The 17,954-nt window shown below is 42.9% G+C and overlaps 3 protein-coding genes across 4 annotated transcripts; 2 read left to right on the top strand and 1 right to left on the bottom strand.

Annotated features, from left to right (window-relative positions):
* The first annotated feature begins 5,825 nt into the window (after nt 1-5,825).
* On the top strand, nt 5,826-7,830 carry LOC119770782. Its single transcript, XM_038266269.1, has 6 exons — nt 5,826-6,342; nt 6,396-6,512; nt 6,569-6,648; nt 6,709-6,803; nt 6,861-6,914; nt 7,624-7,830. The coding sequence occupies exons 1-6, from the start codon at nt 5,967-5,969 to the stop codon at nt 7,634-7,636; spliced, it is 735 nt and encodes a 244-aa protein (XP_038122197.1). The 5' UTR covers nt 5,826-5,966; the 3' UTR covers nt 7,637-7,830.
* Nucleotides 7,831-13,545: 5,715 nt separating this feature from the next.
* LOC6032542 (UPF0545 protein C22orf39 homolog) lies at nt 13,546-14,219 on the bottom strand. Its single transcript, XM_001843070.2, has 2 exons — nt 14,054-14,219; nt 13,546-13,990 (listed from the first exon to the last, which is right to left on the bottom strand). Exons 1-2 carry the CDS (start codon nt 14,129-14,131, stop codon nt 13,595-13,597), a joined length of 474 nt encoding a protein of 157 aa, XP_001843122.1. The 5' UTR covers nt 14,132-14,219; the 3' UTR covers nt 13,546-13,594.
* A 76-nt stretch (nt 14,220-14,295) lies between these two features.
* LOC6032541 (histone acetyltransferase type B catalytic subunit) lies at nt 14,296-16,209 on the top strand. Of its 2 annotated transcripts, none has more exons than XM_038264404.1 (5): nt 14,296-14,456; nt 14,592-14,838; nt 14,901-15,398; nt 15,459-15,890; nt 15,966-16,209. In XM_038264404.1, exons 2-5 carry the CDS (start codon nt 14,602-14,604, stop codon nt 16,023-16,025), a joined length of 1,227 nt encoding a protein of 408 aa, XP_038120332.1. In that variant the 5' UTR covers nt 14,296-14,456; nt 14,592-14,601; the 3' UTR covers nt 16,026-16,209. The 2 variants fall into 2 exon arrangements, with proteins under 2 accessions (XP_038120332.1, XP_038120334.1); XM_038264406.1 differs by having other exon boundaries at nt 15,969-16,209.
* The last annotated feature ends 1,745 nt before the right edge of the window (nt 16,210-17,954 follow it).

Consider the following 17,954-nt stretch of genomic DNA (forward strand, 5'->3'; position numbering starts at 1 on the left):
CAATCAAACAAGTTTCTATCAAAAGTGTTGCAAAACATTTTGTTTGTTCTGAATGTATCCTGTTGTGACAAGAAACGTGACTAATCGTGCAATAGTAACAAAAGTTAGCTTTGCTTAAACTTTTTTTTTTTTTTTGGAAACTGGTACATAATTCTTAAATATTCCTTTTGTTGAACTACACGAAACAAACGATCTACACATTTCAGCATAAAATCTATTATTTAAACATGCTCCGTTACCGAATCCGCCTTATGCCTTTCCAATTGTTTGTACATATCAAGCTAGTAAGATGTGTCGTGAATAGTTGAAGCAAACAAAACTTCAAAAATTAAAGTGTAAAACGTTGCACCGCTCAAAACTTTTCTTACCGTCGTGATCGCTAAGTCCCCGTGTGATACCCGCGAGTGCTAGTTTCGTACGAGCCCACCTGTCGTGCTGTTATTTTTGACGACAAATTTTCGGTATCCAGTAGAATAACGTGCACTGCCATTGTTGCTGCCTCCCGAGTTGACCGTATCAGTCCTCGATACCACGCACACTTTGCTTGGTACTCACGCTCGTCTGAGATAGTATGGCTAGCCTGTCGAGGACCCCTCCTGGTGTTGGTCACTTGATCGACGTAAATTCAGCAAATTCAGCAACAAAACGACGAAGAGAGGAGGTAAACAACCAGTCCTGGGAATCCTGGGACAATTCGCTGGAAACCGAAACTGGTCAGACTACAAACTCACTGACGTTGGGAGCGGCGGTTAAAATGCTCATGGGTCAGTTCACCGAAACGAGAGCTATGATTGATGGTCTTCGCAACGACATCAATACTAAAATCGATGCCGTCAAGTCTGACCTGGAGGAAAAGTTGAACGATGTGAAGCTCGATATCAACTCACTGAAGGTGGAGTGCACTACCAAATTCGCTACAAACGATGCTGCACTGAAATCGATAAACGACAGGCTTGGTAGCGTTTCACAAAACGTTGGCGCACTGGAGTTCCGCAACGAGCTGATCATCAGCGGCATCCCGTTCCAGTCCGGCGAAAATCTGTACGCGTACCTGCAAGAAATCTGTAAGGAGCTTTTACCCTCGACAAGTAACCCCCTGGCCAGCTGTAAACGGATGAAACTGGAGAGCCTGAAGAACGGTGATGAAAGCCTCGTCGTAGTAGAGTTTGCCCTCAAATCAGCCCGAGACGAAGTTTACAGTGCGTACATGCGCAGGTGTGACCTCAAACTGCGACACCTGGGACTAAACTCGGATCGGCGCGTTTACATCAACGAAAACTTGGACACTGCCGCGCGTAAGCTGAAGTCTGCTGCTCTAAGGCTGAAAAAGGCCGGCAAGCTAGCATCCGTCTACACCAGCAAGGGGATAGTCTACGTGAAGCAGGCTGGAGGCACTTCATCTGTAGCCGTTTTCTCCGAAGAAGATCTGAACAAATTTACGTAACTATTGAATCGCCCTTTTATTTTTGAAGTGTGTCTAAATGTTGTATGTAATTCAAATTTGTAAAATTGTGAAAATTGTAAACCTATCAAATTATTTCATAGTATATTAGTACAGCCCTCTAAAAATTGTTTTCCTTACTTTACATGATGCCTAACCAACCGATTCAAACCTTCACGAATATTCCTGGAGCGGTTCTGAACGCAGCTTTACTCCCCGGTAAATTGAGCATTTGCCACGGAAACGCCCAGAGCATCTGTGCAAGGAGCTTCGGGAAACTGGACGAAATACGACAAGTTTTGACAGTAGCAAATATCGACGTGGCGTGTTTCACTGAGTCATGGCTGTCAACGAAGAAATCAAACCGCAGCGTCAGCATTGATGGATATTCTCTGATTCGCAACGATAGAGTTTACACGACTGGTGGAGGAATTGCAGTTTACTACTCAAAACGTGTTTCGTGTAGGAACGTTTTCCACACTGAATTGACTGCGGGTTCTGCTGACAGGACGGAAGGTCTGGCGTTGGACCTACACGTTGCAGGACATCGGTTGCTGCTGTTCGTCGTTTACAACCCACCCGGAAATGACTGCTCAAACTTTCTAGAGACTAAACTCGCTGAACTCGCTACTAAATATGAGGACATTCTTCTGATAGGAGACTTTAACACGGACCTGTTGAGGCCTAGCAACAAACGCTCACAATTCGAATCCGTTCTGCGAAATTTCTCAATCTGTCCGGTCAGTGAAGAAGCCACATACTTTCACAACAACGGCTGCTCTCAACTAGACCTGCTGCTCACCACCAGTGCGGAGAAAGTTTTACGTTTTGGACAAGTAAGCTTCCCGGGGCTGTCTCAGCACGACTTGATTTTTGCGTCGCTGGACTTTGATGTAGCAGAACCCCTTACCACTACAACCTACCGTGACTACGTCAACTTTGATGCGCAGAGTCTGAAGGACGCTGTGCTCTGCATTCCGTGGAACAGATTTTACGAGTTTTCCGAACCAGAAGAGTCTGTGGACTTCTTCACGGATCAGCTCAAGACGGTACACGATGCTTACATTCCACTGAGAACCAGGTCAAATCGTAAAAAAGCCAACGCTTGGTTCACAGCGACTGTACAGCGATCCATGCTCGAACGGGATTTGGCGTACAAAGACTGGCAACACGCTACACCCGATTCCAAGGCACAGAAGCGACAACTTTACAACTTTTTGAGAAACAGAGCTAATGCTCTTGTGAAACGTGCTAAGGAGCAACATCTTAACGGCTTTCTGAGCAACACCAACTCGAACACTTTGTGGAAACGAGTACGTAGTCTTGGGATCGGAAAGGAGAAAGCACAGCATGTTTGCGAATTCGATCCTGACCAAATAAATCAAATGTTTCTATCCAACTTCACGGTAAACAGCACCGGCGATGGTTTCTCCAGACGAAGGCTACCCACACCGTTTAACTTCTCGTTTCGTCCCGTGCAGTACTGGGAAGTGGTGAATGCCATTTACGACATTGGTTCGAATGCAGCCGGTTTAGACGGGCTACCCATAAACTTCCTGAAAATCGTTCTTCCTTTGGTTTTCCGCCACATCACCCACATGTTTAACATGCTGATCGAAAAATCAGTCTTTCCCACCCGTTGGAAACATGCAAAGATCTTGCCTTTGAAGAAGAAACAAAACCTGAACAACATCACGAACCTACGTCCAATCTCTATTCTGTGTGCGATCTCAAAGGCGTTTGAAAAGCTGCTTGTTCGACAAATGACCCAATTCATCGACGAAAACCGTTTACTGTCCGAGCACCAAGCAGGTTTCCGGAAAGGCCAAAGCATCAAAACGGCAATACTTCGTGTCCACGACGATCTTAGCTCTACAGTAGACAAAAAAGGAGCTGCTATTCTAGTGCTACTGGATTTCTCGAAGGCGTTCGACACCATCCCCCACGACAAACTCTGTGAAAAACTCCAAAACCAGTTCTTCTTTTCGGACCCCGCTCTGTTGCTGCTCAAGTCGTACCTGATTGACAGAAAACAAACGGTTTTCTGTGGCGATCAATCCTCTAGCTGTGGTGAGGTTACCTCAGGTGTCCCTCAAGGCTCTATTTTCGGACCCTTACTTTTTTGCTGTCATATAAATGACCTCCCTACCGAGCTCAAACACTGTTCCATACAGATGTATGCCGACGATGTTCAACTGTATGCTAAAGGTCTTGGCCCATGCGTACGGGAGCTGTCCAGAATGGTGAACGCCGATCTTCAGCGAGTTTCCGAGTGGTCCCAACGAAATGGTCTTCTCGTAAACCCCACCAAAAGCAAAGCAGTGTTCGTCCGAAGCCAAAATCGGAGAATTGCTGCTCAACCTTTGCAAGACATCGAGATGGATGGCATGCGAATCGAATGGGCTGATAAAGTTATCAATCTGGGTTTCGTGTTCCAAAACGACCTGAAATGGGATGGCCTGGTGGCGCAACAGTGCGGGAAGATATACGCTGGTTTGCGCTCCTTGTACAGCTGTGTGCCAACCGCGCCTGTTTCAACTAAACTAAAGCTGTTCAAGACATTAATCCTGCCCCACTTTTTGTTCGGAGACTCGTTCCTGCTTAATCCAAGCGCAAGCTGCTTAAATCGTCTTCGAGTTGCTCTCAACTGTTGTGTACGCTATGTATACGACCTGAACCGCTACGCCCACGTGAGTCATCTGCAGAAGAACCTGATTGGATGCCCCATACAGAACTTGTACGCGTATCGTTGCTGCGTTTTCCTGAGAAGGCTGATGGCGTCCCAGTTTCCACCTGTACTGTATCAAAAGCTTATCCCGTGCCGAGGTCGCCGTCTGCAGAACCTTGTGATTCCAAGAAACAGCACGCAGACCTACGCAAATTCCTTTTCGTGAGAGGTGTGGCTTACTGGAATTCATTACCCGTGGCAGTAAAATGTTCGACATCGGAAGTGATCTTTAAGAGAGGCTGCCTTGAATTTTTAACCAGCTTTAACTTTGCCTGAGGAAACCGCAAAAAGTCAAACCACTGTCGCGCCCGGAGGTCCCGGGGCCCCCCTAACCACAAGCCAAAGGAAGAGTGGAATAGGGACAACCCCCCGGCTCCTCCGGGGTGCCTGGAAGACACGACGCAAACTGGAGAATCCACTGAGGCGCTCGGGAGACCTGGGGCCCCCCTAACCACACGTTACAGGAATAGTGGAATAGGGAATACCCCCCGGGCTCCCGAGTGCCCCTGGAAGAGGTCGTATAAAGGGGCAAACCCCCTATCCCCTCGGACGAACCCTGGACGACGCTGAGAAATACAACCCATGACGACTACAAGGAAGATGACACGTGCCTGAGGACTAATCCGTCTAGTGAAATCCTAGTTTTGAAATTTTAGTTTTTAATGTAGTTTTTCATTTAGGTTATCAAATTTTATGTAAAGAACCAATGTAACATCGAAAGCAGTAATTTTAAAAGGTGGAAACCTTACACTGCTAGAAATAATAAACAAACTAAACTAAATTCTAGGACAATTTTCTTCATTGCAAAACACATCTAAAAATCCGTCTTATATATACTTATAATCTACTCTAACGATTACATAATTCTGTCCCTCAATCATTCAACATGTTTTGACTGAAATATAGACAAATCCTTGTTGTATCAATATCAATTCGTCCAAGTTCTATCTTAGTAATATCTAAGGCCCATTAGGCACTCAATTCTCCTACACCACCTATGTCAGCAAGAAAACTCTGTTCCACAATTTCCAGTATGACGTTGACATAATTCGTACCTATCGTATTTTAGTTCAGCTACTAAAATATAAACTAAAGCAACTAAAGCAGAAATTTAAGTTACACTCGTGATACAGATTTATTATACTTATTAAACTAACAAATGGCAAAACCAAATTTATTTACTTTTATATCAACGTAAGTTCAGAAGCTTCTATCTTCATTCTCTAGTGATTTATGTTAAATTTTCTAAATTTGACTACATTGGAAACAAATAACACATTGCCAAGGTAAATCTCACAAGAGCATCCACAATTTCTATTTTGGTTACGTTTCATCCAAGTAATGAACTGATTATTTAAATGCTTATTTTATATATTTATACAAACAACTACCTAAAACCCCAAACATCTACATATAAATTCTTTGCAGTGTAAACATTCCTGATACGTTGTTGTACAACAGTGGACATCGAACATGGATGTGGATCACTGTTAAAGCTTTCTACAATAAGTGCTTCCGTAAATCAATTCATTCTTTTGTACTCTTCAATAATGAATCATCAATCTTTAAAAAATCATTCTCCTTCATCCTTAGATTCACCATACAATACATTCATAATGTTCTTATGATTGTTAACACCTCATACAACTTATTGCGTAGGCCTAGAAAATAAGTCCGTTTTCTGTAAATGTGAGCTACCGTGTAGATATGTAAACAAAAAACCCCCCGTTCGCTCGCAAACGCTGCTAACGCTCGCTTGAAAACAATAATTTGCTTGAACTGCGCACCAACACCATCATGCGCAATCACTTCCGCTTGCTGCGAAAAAATAGTCTGTGGCTGCCAGTGAACGAACAAGACGTGTGGTGGAGAAGCTCCACGCTGTGTGTCGATCGGTTTACTGCGTGGACGGCGAATCTGTCCGGTCGTCGAAACCGCGTGAGCGGAGAGAAACCCGCCGCCGGGGATAATATCCGTTCCCGCACCCCCGAACATCGCGACTTCACGACGTCGGCTTCGTTGAACCGCAGATTGGGCCGGCCAAATAGGATTCGCTTCCAGAAAAACTCCACACGAAAAGCCACAACATCCTGCTGCAGCGGTAATTCCGGCGTGTTGGCCAACCAGCAAGGTCACGGCAAACGGATCCCGCATCGAAGAACAAGCCTGACAAGTAAGTGCGGAAGAAGCCATATCACCACGGTTCTAACTTAAGAAACTCCCCAGATTTGGGCACGGACGGAACAAAGACCGGCGGGAAAGAAAGACGCTCGACGGAGCGAAACACCAGTAGCACGACGAGCACGCGCGCAGGAGGACCCGAATCGCAACGAAGAACCACAGGTAACCAAGCGGCTGCTTGTTTCCGGCCAAAACTCACGCCACATCTCCTCCCCCAGATCAGCGCGATTCCGGCAGCAGACACGGGACGCAAGAGAAGCCCAGAGGTGCGATTAAAAGCAGGAGCAGCCGCCAGAAGGTAAAAGCACTCATGTTTGCCCGAAAGAGGCGATTGCTGATGTTTCGCTTTCCCATCCAGATACACCGGCATCGGCAGCTCACGACTCCCACATCATCGGGCTCGGCCCGAACGGAATCCGCGCGGAAGAAGACGCAAAAAAGGCCCCAAAAAGGGTGAGTGCCACGCCAAAGACGCCATCTTGAACGGGATACTAATGTTGGTTTCTGCAGGGCCTTTTGTGTGGAGTTTTCGCTCGACGGGCGCAGCATCGCACGGAGCAAGTGGCAATCGGCCAGCATCGCCGTCGGACACTGTGACCAGCGGCGGATCGGCTGGGCGAGCGGACATCGGCCGAAATCACTGTCGAACGCCAGCCTACGGCGTTTCGGCGGAGCGGCGAGTGGAAGACATTCATCACATCGGGTCGGAGAAGTCGTGTGCCAGCGAGCCGGATTTGAAGAACGGCAACGTGCGCCGAGGAGCAGCATCGCCAAGGGCGGTGGCGGAAGAACACAGCTGGATGAGCGGGCTGAGCAGCACGCGAAGGGGTAGGAAGAACAGTGGCGCCACTGGTAAGAAGAAACCGCGCATGTCTCGCGCTTAGATATTAAGAGAAAGTCAAGGCTTGCTAGGAAAGTTTAGGCTACGGTAAAGAACATGAAGCCCGAGGGGCAACGTGGGGTGTTGGTACGGTAAATACAAGCATGTGAGCCAAAATGTTTGCTTTGTTGGGTATTTTATTGAGCTAGCCGGAATGTGCGATTACAAACTGTTCTCAAACCAACATGGCTAAACATACCTGAATAGCTTATTTTTTTATGGATCGATGTCCTTAAAAATCCACTTACTTTTGCAATCACAGTTATATTACTTAACTCAACTACCATGCCACAGTTATATTACTTAACTCAACTACCATGCCATGTTATACTAACTAATCCATGTAACCTTCCCTAAAGAACTCATTAGTGATCTCACCCAATGTTACTCCAGTCACATAAGCTAGAGATAGGCACATTTCCTTTAATATTCCGATTAGTATTTACTAAATCATGTAACTCAATCTCCAACATAATAAATTCTATTGATTACTGTGTTTTACTTAATCTGTGTTTTCAGTAACTGTGTTAAACTGTGTTATCAGTAACTCCTAGCAATGTTTGAATAAAGTGACAAAATCTCCAACAATTTAACACTGAATACATCCCTAAATTTGATTTTCTTTGACTTCCCATTGAACACAATTACCATAGTTAGGCATCACTTGGAACTGAATATTTTTCTAAACCTTTGGCTCATTCAAATCTACCGCATTAATGTCACTCTATCAATAACCGTATTGTGTATACATTTAGATTAACCACTCCAAATCTAGAATCAAACGCATTTTCCACAGTATTATTTCCTCCAATAACTACACAAATAATAAAAATAAGCATTAGATTTCAACTGATCCCCGCAATTATTCTATCATTTTACAAACATTTTGCTACTTGTTTTCACTACTGAGCATTTCCAAACTGTTTCATCCAGAGCACATTGGATCACAATGATCGATATCAACAGCCACTGACAGTTATTTTTTATACCTGTTACACCCCGAAACAATTGATTTTAGAACATATATGTTCTCTACCATCTGAAACCACACTTACTATGACACCCGTGGACAATATATTTGTCCATCACCTGTACCGACAGCTACAGGGACGATTAATTACAGCTAGACATCTGATTACCTTCCGCAACAGTTACAAACAACTCAATGACTAATCGTATTCAGCTAAATGACTTAAAACTTTACCCGTGAACATATTAACACCGCCTATAATAACTATAGGAATAGCTCCAATCAGTTCATGAACAGCTAAACAGCTGAACATTTTACCCGTGAACAACCATTTGTTCACCACCTATAATAACTATAGGAACAGTTCTAATAAATTCGTGAACAGCTAGACAACTGAAAACTTTACCCGTGAACAATCACTTGCTCACCACCTATTATAACAATAGGGACAGTTCCAAACAGTTCGTGAACAGCTTGACAACTGAACATTTTACCTTGATTTTACCCGTGAACAACAATTTGTTCACCACATTTATAACAATAGGGACATTTTCAATCAATTCGTAAACAGCTAGACAACTGAACACTTTACCCGTGAACAATCATTTGCTCACCACCTATTATAACAATAGGGACAGTTCCAAACAGTTCGTGAACAGCTTGATAACTGAACATTTTACCCGTGAACAACCATTTGTTTACCACCTATTATAACAATAGGGACATTTTCAATCCATTCGTGAACAGCTAGATAACTGATCACTTTGTCCGTAACAATTATTGGTGCACCAACTGTGACAACTATAATAGAGACTTTTACCCGTGAACCACATTTTGTTCACCACCTGTTTCACAACAGGGACGATAACGATTCAACAACTTCATGTTATCACCTTTTGATTTACAGGAACATTTTACCCGTGAACACCTTCATGTCCACCACCTGCTCAACTACAGGGACATCCACCCGTGAACAACCTCATGTTCACCACCTGTTCAATTACAGGGACATTTCACCCATGAACAACTTCATGTTCACCACCTGTTCAATTACAGGGACATTTCACCCATGAACAACTTCATGTTCACCACCTGTTCAATTACAGGGACATTTCACCCGTGAACAACTTCATGTTCACCACCTGTTTAATTGGGTACTAAAGCCCTATGTCCATTTTTATGTACAACGGTAAAAAACACGATCAAAAACCATTTCTGATCACTTTTTTTTTATTTTAATGCAAAAAATTTTTTTGACTAGACAAAATTTTATCGATGGATCAACTATGGTCCCCTTGGAACGAGCTGTCAAGTAGGAGCTTTTCTGTCAAAAAGGACCGCGAGGTTAATTTTTCAAAACTGATTTAAAAATCCATTTTAAACTCTTTGTGGTCGTACAAAGTGTCATTGTACTCAGAAAAATAAGCTTTATCGCTGTTAACAATAATATCAGCAATCTAAGCTTCATTTTAGGACCCAATTACAGGGACATTTCACCCGTGAACAACTTCATGTTCACCACCTGTTCAATTACAGGGACATTTCACCCGTGAACAACTTCATGTTCACCACCTGTTTAATTACAGGGACATTCACCCGGAAAGGTTTCACCCGTGAACAACTTCATGTTCACCACCTGTTTAATAACAGGGACATTCCACTCGGAACCAATCCACCCGTGAACAGATTTCTGTTCACCACCTGCAACCAATGTTACAGGGACATTATCCCGTGAACAACTTCCTGTTCACCACCTGCAACCTATGTTACAGGGACATTTCTCTTGGTGCCTGCCTGTCTAAACACAGAATAAAACGTCATCAATCATTACACGCTCCACAAGTAAGGTTGTCCTTGTCACGCGTCAACTGCTCTCAATCGTTTGAAAACCGAAACTTTTAAATAATCCTACGTCAAACAGTTGAAGTTAATCGTCAAAACTAGTGTAGTAGAAATTATACGTCAAAAACTATGTAGTCCTACGTTGAAATAATCAAAGTTCTACGTCAAAATTATTATTATTATTATTTTTGTTTAATGTTAAACAATTATTGTTTCCGTCAAATTGTCTTTTGTCAATTGTCTCAAAGTCTTGTAGTCTTGTAGTCTTTATTCTAGTTCTACGTTAAAATAATTTAAGTTCTTCATCAAAATTACTGTAGTCCTACGTTAACCACAGAATTCTACACCAAAACAATCAGTCATCTATTCGTCTTGATTATGCATAGAGCTATCTAAGCCCGATCTCACGCACACTAGCACGCCATTTGTTTTTGCTGGCGGGTACAAATTTTAACCTAAAAACCCTTCGTGTACAAACACGCAATACATGCGCACGTAGATAACTCTATGGGCCACAAAACGCACCCCACCATGTGACGTTTCTCTTATGTGTGTGTCGAGAATGCATACACACAACAATCCATGCATCACTGCAATCGTCATGATCCTTCTTGCCCTCCTTCCTAGAAAGATCTAATCGAAAGAGAGAGAGAGCACTTCATCTTTCCTCCTCTTTTTAACAGAATTTGAAAACAGCGCAACTGTCTTCAAAACAACGGCCCAACTTAGCACCTGCTGAGCTTCAAATACCTGTTAATCCTCGTCGCCAACTTTGTGGGGTCCTCGCGTAACGGACGCAGCTCGTAAAAGCCGCCGATCGTCCACCCGTCCGCCCACTGACCGAAGTCCGTACGCTGGTCGCCCCGGAACACTAATCCGGTTCTCCCGGAACCACTCGCGTCGTGCCGCAGCTCGTCGCTGCGTGCACTCCTTCACACTGTCCGCATGACTAACTCTCTCGCGTCCTTTCCCTCTCCCACACAACTTGTGCCAAGGGGCAGCACACTCGGAGGGTCGGACCCTACAGCGGGGTTCGATCCCCCGTCCTTTGGATTGGTAAGCAAAAATGCTAACCACTAGGCTATGACGACTTGGTGAGCGTGGAATGGAATTAGGAATACTGTTACAGAGAGCGAGTTGTGGCGCTATAACCACGGCAAATAGTGTCCAGGGCATTCGTGGAAATACAATGTCCCATCCCAGAGGGTCCCGGAGTACCAAACCTTCTTAGCATGGTGCTCCCAACGAATACAACCAAATCTCGGAGCGTATGGTGGTGTGTCCCCACGCTTCTTCCTCCCCTGTCGATTCAGAATTGTGTTGTTGTTCGAACGCTCAGTGCTCAAACTCAACCCAATTACGAGTCATCTCTGCGATACGGCTTTACGCAGTAGGCCTGGCCGCTTTAACGTTTGTGATGTTTCAATGCATTCCGATGCAATGGCGCACTACAAATGTTAATAAATGACAAGAAGAGTGCTAGGCGTCATCTAACCTAAGGCACTCTCCAGGATCCCTTCGAAAGATTGGCTGCGCTAGGGTCTGATTAGATTAGATTGTACCCCGTTGGTTGGTCAAAGTCAAACTAAAAAGTGACGAACTGTCACTTTTTACACGGCGCTTACGCACACTATCAAAACAAACGTTCGGTAGTGTGTGTGAACTCCGTGTAAAAGGGGTGTCAAACTAAAAAGTGACCCCGTTCGTTTGACAACAGTTCGTGTCAAACCATCGGGGTTTGAGTGTACTGCCGTTCTAAGCCTAATTGTCCCATGTTCAAAAAAGTGCAACTGAGTAAAACGTGATTGAAATTTTTCGACCGATTTCTGTGTTTCTACGCATACCCACGTCCCGTGGGTTCCTATTCGCCCTATATGCCCCTAATCGCCCCAGTTAGCATGTTATCACCCTCGTTATCACCCTTATTTGTGATTCTCTTGCTATACAACAGGTAAACAAGACATAATGCTTAGTAAAACTAATGATTCCGTGCAAGAAAATACTTGGTGGGACATGGGACAATTATGCGTAGAACGGCAGTGTACAACTTTGTGGTACAAGTCTCCATGCAATTTTGGTAGCTGGCCATGTGAAAATGGGACGTAAATTTGGTACATTGGTACGGTTTGATTTAAGTATAAGCGCCTAACCATTTATAGTGTGCCTATCAACATTCATTAAGGTGAAGCCGTTGGTCATTTTGGAAGAAATTTGATCATCACTATCCAGGTTTTTAAGCGAAGATGGCGTTCGAATGGTGAACGCCCGAAATGTCAAAATCGCGCAGTAGCACCAACATTAGAAAAAAAAAATGTGGCTGTCATGCCATGGCACACTTCTTCCGTAATGTTGGTACCACTGCGTGATTTTGACATTTCGGGCGTTCACCATTCGAACGCCATCTTCGCTTAAAAACCTCGATAAAATATTCTGTATTAAATTCAATTTAACGAATTTCAGCACCAAAAGGAATCAGCATGTGCCGGTTGTTGCCATGGCATCTTGCATCTTGAAGCTACTGAAGGAATTTTTGATCTAAATCAATTGTGCTTCAAAATTTATATAATTTTGTGGCACAGTCATTGACGTCCTAGTTGGCAATCATTGATTAATGACGATTTCCATAACTTTACAAGAAATGGGATAATCGTTACCAAAAGGAATCAGCATGTGTAGGGCACAATTCTAAACAACTTGTTGAAGGAATTTTGTCAAAATATTGAAAGCGACGCAAAATTTATATCTTTGAACGAAAAATCACGACAATGATGGAAGTCTTCACGTTATAGCAAAAACTGTTATATTTTTAGTTTAAATTCAAAAACTAATTGTTATTTACTGTGTATTGTTTTCTCCTGAAATCTTCCCTATTGTTGAGTCGTGTTTATCTGTTGCTATTTCTTATTTGTTACAATATTTTGGTCTTAAGAATTTTAGAAAAGTTTTTCAAAAGTACAATAGTAATATTTGTGTTACTCCTTTAATCATTCCATAATTGAGAAATGGAAAGAAGAGAAACCCCGCTGTGCGAAGTTTCAGGTATATCCACAGCAGTTGACTCAACATACTGCGAATCAAAACAATACCGTCTACAATCACAAATTATTTCCCTTTCCCACATTGACGGGCCCCTTTCTTCTAGCCGTATCAACTCTTACCCTCGCTGGTCAAAGGTTTACGAGCTTGTTTACGAGTCGTTTCCACAGGCCATCAGCTAGGTTACACCAAGATTAAACCAAGCCAACGTGGAGGTAAGAAAATAGGACACTTGCAAGGAATCAGAGCCATGCTGTTTTGTCCAAACAGCACTACGGATGTAGTTGGGCTCCTTCCGGGATGTTCCTCGCCTGGGTGTCAACCGACGAGTATCATCAGTATCATGCACCCTTGGCCTGCATTTGGTGTCTTGGACTAAGTTCAGATATAATAGGTTTCCTTGATTTAAATGCTCTTTTTTAATATGAAAATTTGTTAACTACAGAACAAATTAAACACATTTTCCATTACTCTTTAAAACCTTAAGTAATATTTTATTCCGCACGTCCTCCCCCCTCACATCACAACGCACATCGTCCGCTCCTCCTTGCCCGGCTCGACCTCCCCGCGAAGCTCGCGCGCCTTCAGCTCCAGGTACGAGCTCTCGTACTCCTTCTGCAGGTGCTCCGGCAGCGGTTTGGCCCAGCCCTCCGGCACCCGGTCACGCTTCTTCCACACATCGTTCCCGTAGTGTGCCCGCATCCTCTCAGTCCTCCTGCTGCGCTCACTTTCGATCAATTCGAGCGCACTCTTCGTGTCGTGCGGGTTCTTCTCGAAGCGGACGCAATTGTCAAAATCGCGCTTCCACTGGGTGCAATCGACGCTGCTTCCGTGGATAAAGTACTGGTGGAAGCGGGCCTTGATGCTGGTGCAGTCGTCGAACTCCTCGTTGTAGAGGTAACAGGGGCGGATCTTTGAAAAGGGGAATGATTTCTGACTTTTTGCGGGGCAATTTTGAATGGAAGTGATACTCACCGACCACAGATTCTTGAACACTTCCTGCTCTTCGGGGGTCTTTGGTTCGGGGGGAATATCAAGCAGTTGTGGGGCCATTCTAATCCGTCTGAAAGGTCTGAAAACGGTCCAATCTCCGAGGAGAATTATGTAAACAGCGGTGCGGTGTTTACTCGATTTGACAGCGAGAAATGTCACGTTTGAATTTGAAGGGCTAACGTGGCGCGACAATTTTCAATTTGCTGGCAGCACTGACGACCGGTTTGACGTTTTCGGAAAGAACGCAATTTTTGTATTTCTTTCCCCTTGCAAAATTTTGTTTACGGCTTGAAAATTGTAAAATTAGCATCTAATCGCGTTGAAATTCGCTTAAAAAGCAAATTATCTTGTAGTTAACACTCTTATAACCGACAACACATAAAGGGTAGGTTGTAAAATCATCAAATTTCCGAATAAATCGCCAAAACAGTTCCCGCCTTGGTTTGAGGTTACGCCGCAAATTTGGCGCAATTTTCGGCCTTGATTCCACCGGTAGAAATTAACAACATTCCGATTCCAGAGACCGCACCATGACGGCCATCAACAGTTTGCAGAACTTTGTGACCAGCGCGCTGGACTGCACCCGGTTCCGGTTGATCCGGGAGGACGCCGACTTTGACGAGGAGGCGGCCGCGTTCCATCCGGAGATGGCGCACCAGATCTTCGGCGAGCAGGAGAACATCTTCGGCTACCGGGACCTGCAGATCGACGTGTGCTTCGCGGCGGGTCCTCTGGACATTTACTTCAACATCAAGTACTCGAAAAAGGTGAGGGATCTCGAGTTACTTTAATTTCTTGATTTCTTCATTTCTACCTTTTCCCGCCCCAGGTTGACGACGTCAACACCGAGGGCATCAAGGCGGACGACGTGGAAAAATCGCTCGCCGCGCTCGTCGAGGACGGCTGCTACTACACCAACCTGGACGAGTACAAAAAGGTCATCAAGGCGCGGTCAGCGGCGTTCAAACCGTTCGGCACCAAGGTGGACGAGTTCGAGGTCAACCCGGGAGCGTCGGCACGCACCTTCGAGGTGTACGTGAGCGACATCACCGACCAGGAGTTCCTCAAGTTCCACTCGCGGCTGGAGTCGTTCTCGTTCTGGTTCATCGATGCCTTCAGCCGGGTCGAGCACGATCCGCTCTGGCTGTTCTTCATCGTGTACGAGAAGTACTCCAACAACAACAACGAGGTTCGGTACGCCACCGCAGGTTACTTCACCGTTTACCAGTACTACTCGTACCCGGAGTTTATCCGGCCGCGCATCAGCCAGATTCTGGTGCTGCCACCGTTCCAGAAGCTCGGAATCGCCTCCCGGTTGATCGAACATGTAAGCAGTCGCGCTTCCACTAGCCCAAGATCCACCTCTAACCCCCCCTCTCCTTTCCAGACGACCTACAACTACTTCGTCACCAAAAAGAACGTCGCGGACATCACCTACGAGGAGCCCACCGACATCGTCCAGCACATCCGCTCGGTCGTGGACGCCAAACGGTGCATGGCGCTGCCCGCCTTCGCCAAGGCCAACCTGCTGGCCGGCTTCAGCAAGGACATGCTCGCGGAGGCGAAGGAAAAGTTCAAAATCAACCCCAAACAGTGCCGCGTCATCTACGAGATTCTGCGCCTCGCCGTCACCGACACCAAGAACGACGCCGAGTACCGCAACTACCGGCTCGAGGTGAAGAAGCGGCTCAACCTGAACTACAGCAAGCACCGGCGCGAGCTGCTGCGGCTGCAGAAGCGCGGCGTCGACGTGGACGGGGCGTTCAGCATCCTGCCCAGCCTGGAGGACCGGATCAGCCAGCTGAACGCGGAGTACAAGGTTGGTGTTTTCTTAAACTTTTATTCCGAATCTTATTAAACTGATTTTTCCTTTGTCTCTTCCGCTCTGACTCAGCAGGAGGTGGAATCCGTCTACTATCAGGTGCTGAAAAAGCTGCAGCTGGTTCGCGATTAAAATGCCATCACGTCGATCTTCTTATTTTCTATCCATTACTATTTTAAACCTTCCTTCAAGGAGGACTTTTCCCTCTTATGCGCTTATGTTAAGTTGTCCTGTTTATTTCTCATGTTTCATTAATGTTAGGAATCTTACAATCGATATAAAATAAGAAAGTAAAATACACGTTCTAGTTAAGTCATGCATGTTGTGAATCAAAAATCCGAAATTCAGCGTTTTCAGTTAGAGCAAGCAACACAAAATGAAAAAAAAATCGCTTGACATCGCCAGCGTTCTGCTGAGCCCCACTTGAGATGCAAGAGTCGAGTCAAGTACCTAAAGCTCAAAACTCTTTTATTGTCCTAGTCTCTGGGTTATGTCTCTGACATAACATCTTGTACTTTTATGTCGTGTTATTGAAAAATGATATCAGTTGCGCACTTGCAGTGATTAATTTTCCTAGAACTATAAATCATTGGACATAAAAACACTAAATACTAATTTTAAGGCTTTTTAAAAAAATGCGAGGGAATCGAAATCCAATATGGCGGAATTTCATTTAACCTTATTTTTAAGGCATAAAAAGCCTAATTTATAGGCTAACAAGACTCATTTGAGCGCTTTTTCTAGAAGTGCGAGGGTATCACGCGACTAAAATGTTAGGAATTATTCATAGCGTAAGGCGTCATCCATAAAGTATGTCACGCTCTAGGGGGGAGGGGGGTCTGAGAAAGTGTGACATTGCGTGTTATAAGTATAGGGAAAACGTGACAAAGGGGGAGGGGGTAAATTTTGGCTGATGTTAGTGTGACGTACTTTATGGATGAAGCCTAATGTAATTTGGGCTGAAACCCAAAATGGTTGAACTAGATTAAGCCTAGTTTTTAAACACAAAAGCCTTAATTTAAGGATTTTCTGCAAATGAGAGGTGAATTGAAGAATTTCAGAATTTTTCAATTTCAAAACATCTAAACTTTTGAATTTTTGAAAACCTCAATTTCTAAATTACAATATTTAATGTTTTCTTAGTTTCTTTATTTTTAAATTTCTGAATATCTAAATTCTAAAAATTCTAGATTTTAGAATGTATTGTTTTCGAATTTTCTAATTTTTTACATTTCTAAACTTCTTAATTTCTGAATGTCTTATATTCTTAATTCCTGAGTTTCAAAATTTCTAAATTCCTAATCCCTGAAGAACTGTATTCCTTAATTTATGAATTTCTTAATTTCTAAAATTCTTAAATTCTTAATTCTTAATTCTTAAATTCTTAATTTGTTAAATTGTTAAATTGTTAAATTCTTAAATTCTTAAATTCTTAAATTCTTAAATTCTTAAATTCTTAAATTCTTAAATTCTTAAATTCTTAAATTCTTAAATTCTTAAATTCTTAAATTCTTAAATTCTTAAATTCTTAAATTGTTAAATTCTTAAATTCTTAAATTCTTAAATTTAAATTTTAAATTTTAAATTCTTAAATTTTAAATTCTTAAATTCTTAAATTTTAAATTCTTAAATTCTTAAATTCTTAAATTCTAAATTCTTAAATTCTTAAATTCTGAAATTCTGAAATTTGAAATTCTGAAATTTTAAATTTTAAATTTTAAATTCTTAAATTCTTAAATTTAAATTCTAAATTCTTAAATTTAAATTTTAAATTTTAAATTCTTAAATTTAAATTCTTAAATTCTTAAATTTTAAATTCTTAAATTCTTAAATTCTTAAATTCTTAAATTCTTAAATTCTTAAATTCTTAAATTTTAAATTCTTAAATTCTTAAATTCTTAAATTCTAAATTTTAAATTCTTAAATTCTTAAATTCTTAAATTCTTAAATTCTTAAATTCTTAAATTCTTAAATTCTTAAATTCTAAAATTCTAAAATTCTTAAATTCTAAAATTCTAAAATTCTTAAATTCTTAAATTCTTGAATTCTTAAATTCTTAAA

This window comes from Culex quinquefasciatus, chromosome 3 (assembly GCF_015732765.1).
Source record: "Culex quinquefasciatus strain JHB chromosome 3, VPISU_Cqui_1.0_pri_paternal, whole genome shotgun sequence".
Lineage (NCBI taxonomy): Eukaryota > Metazoa > Arthropoda > Insecta > Diptera > Culicidae > Culex > Culex quinquefasciatus.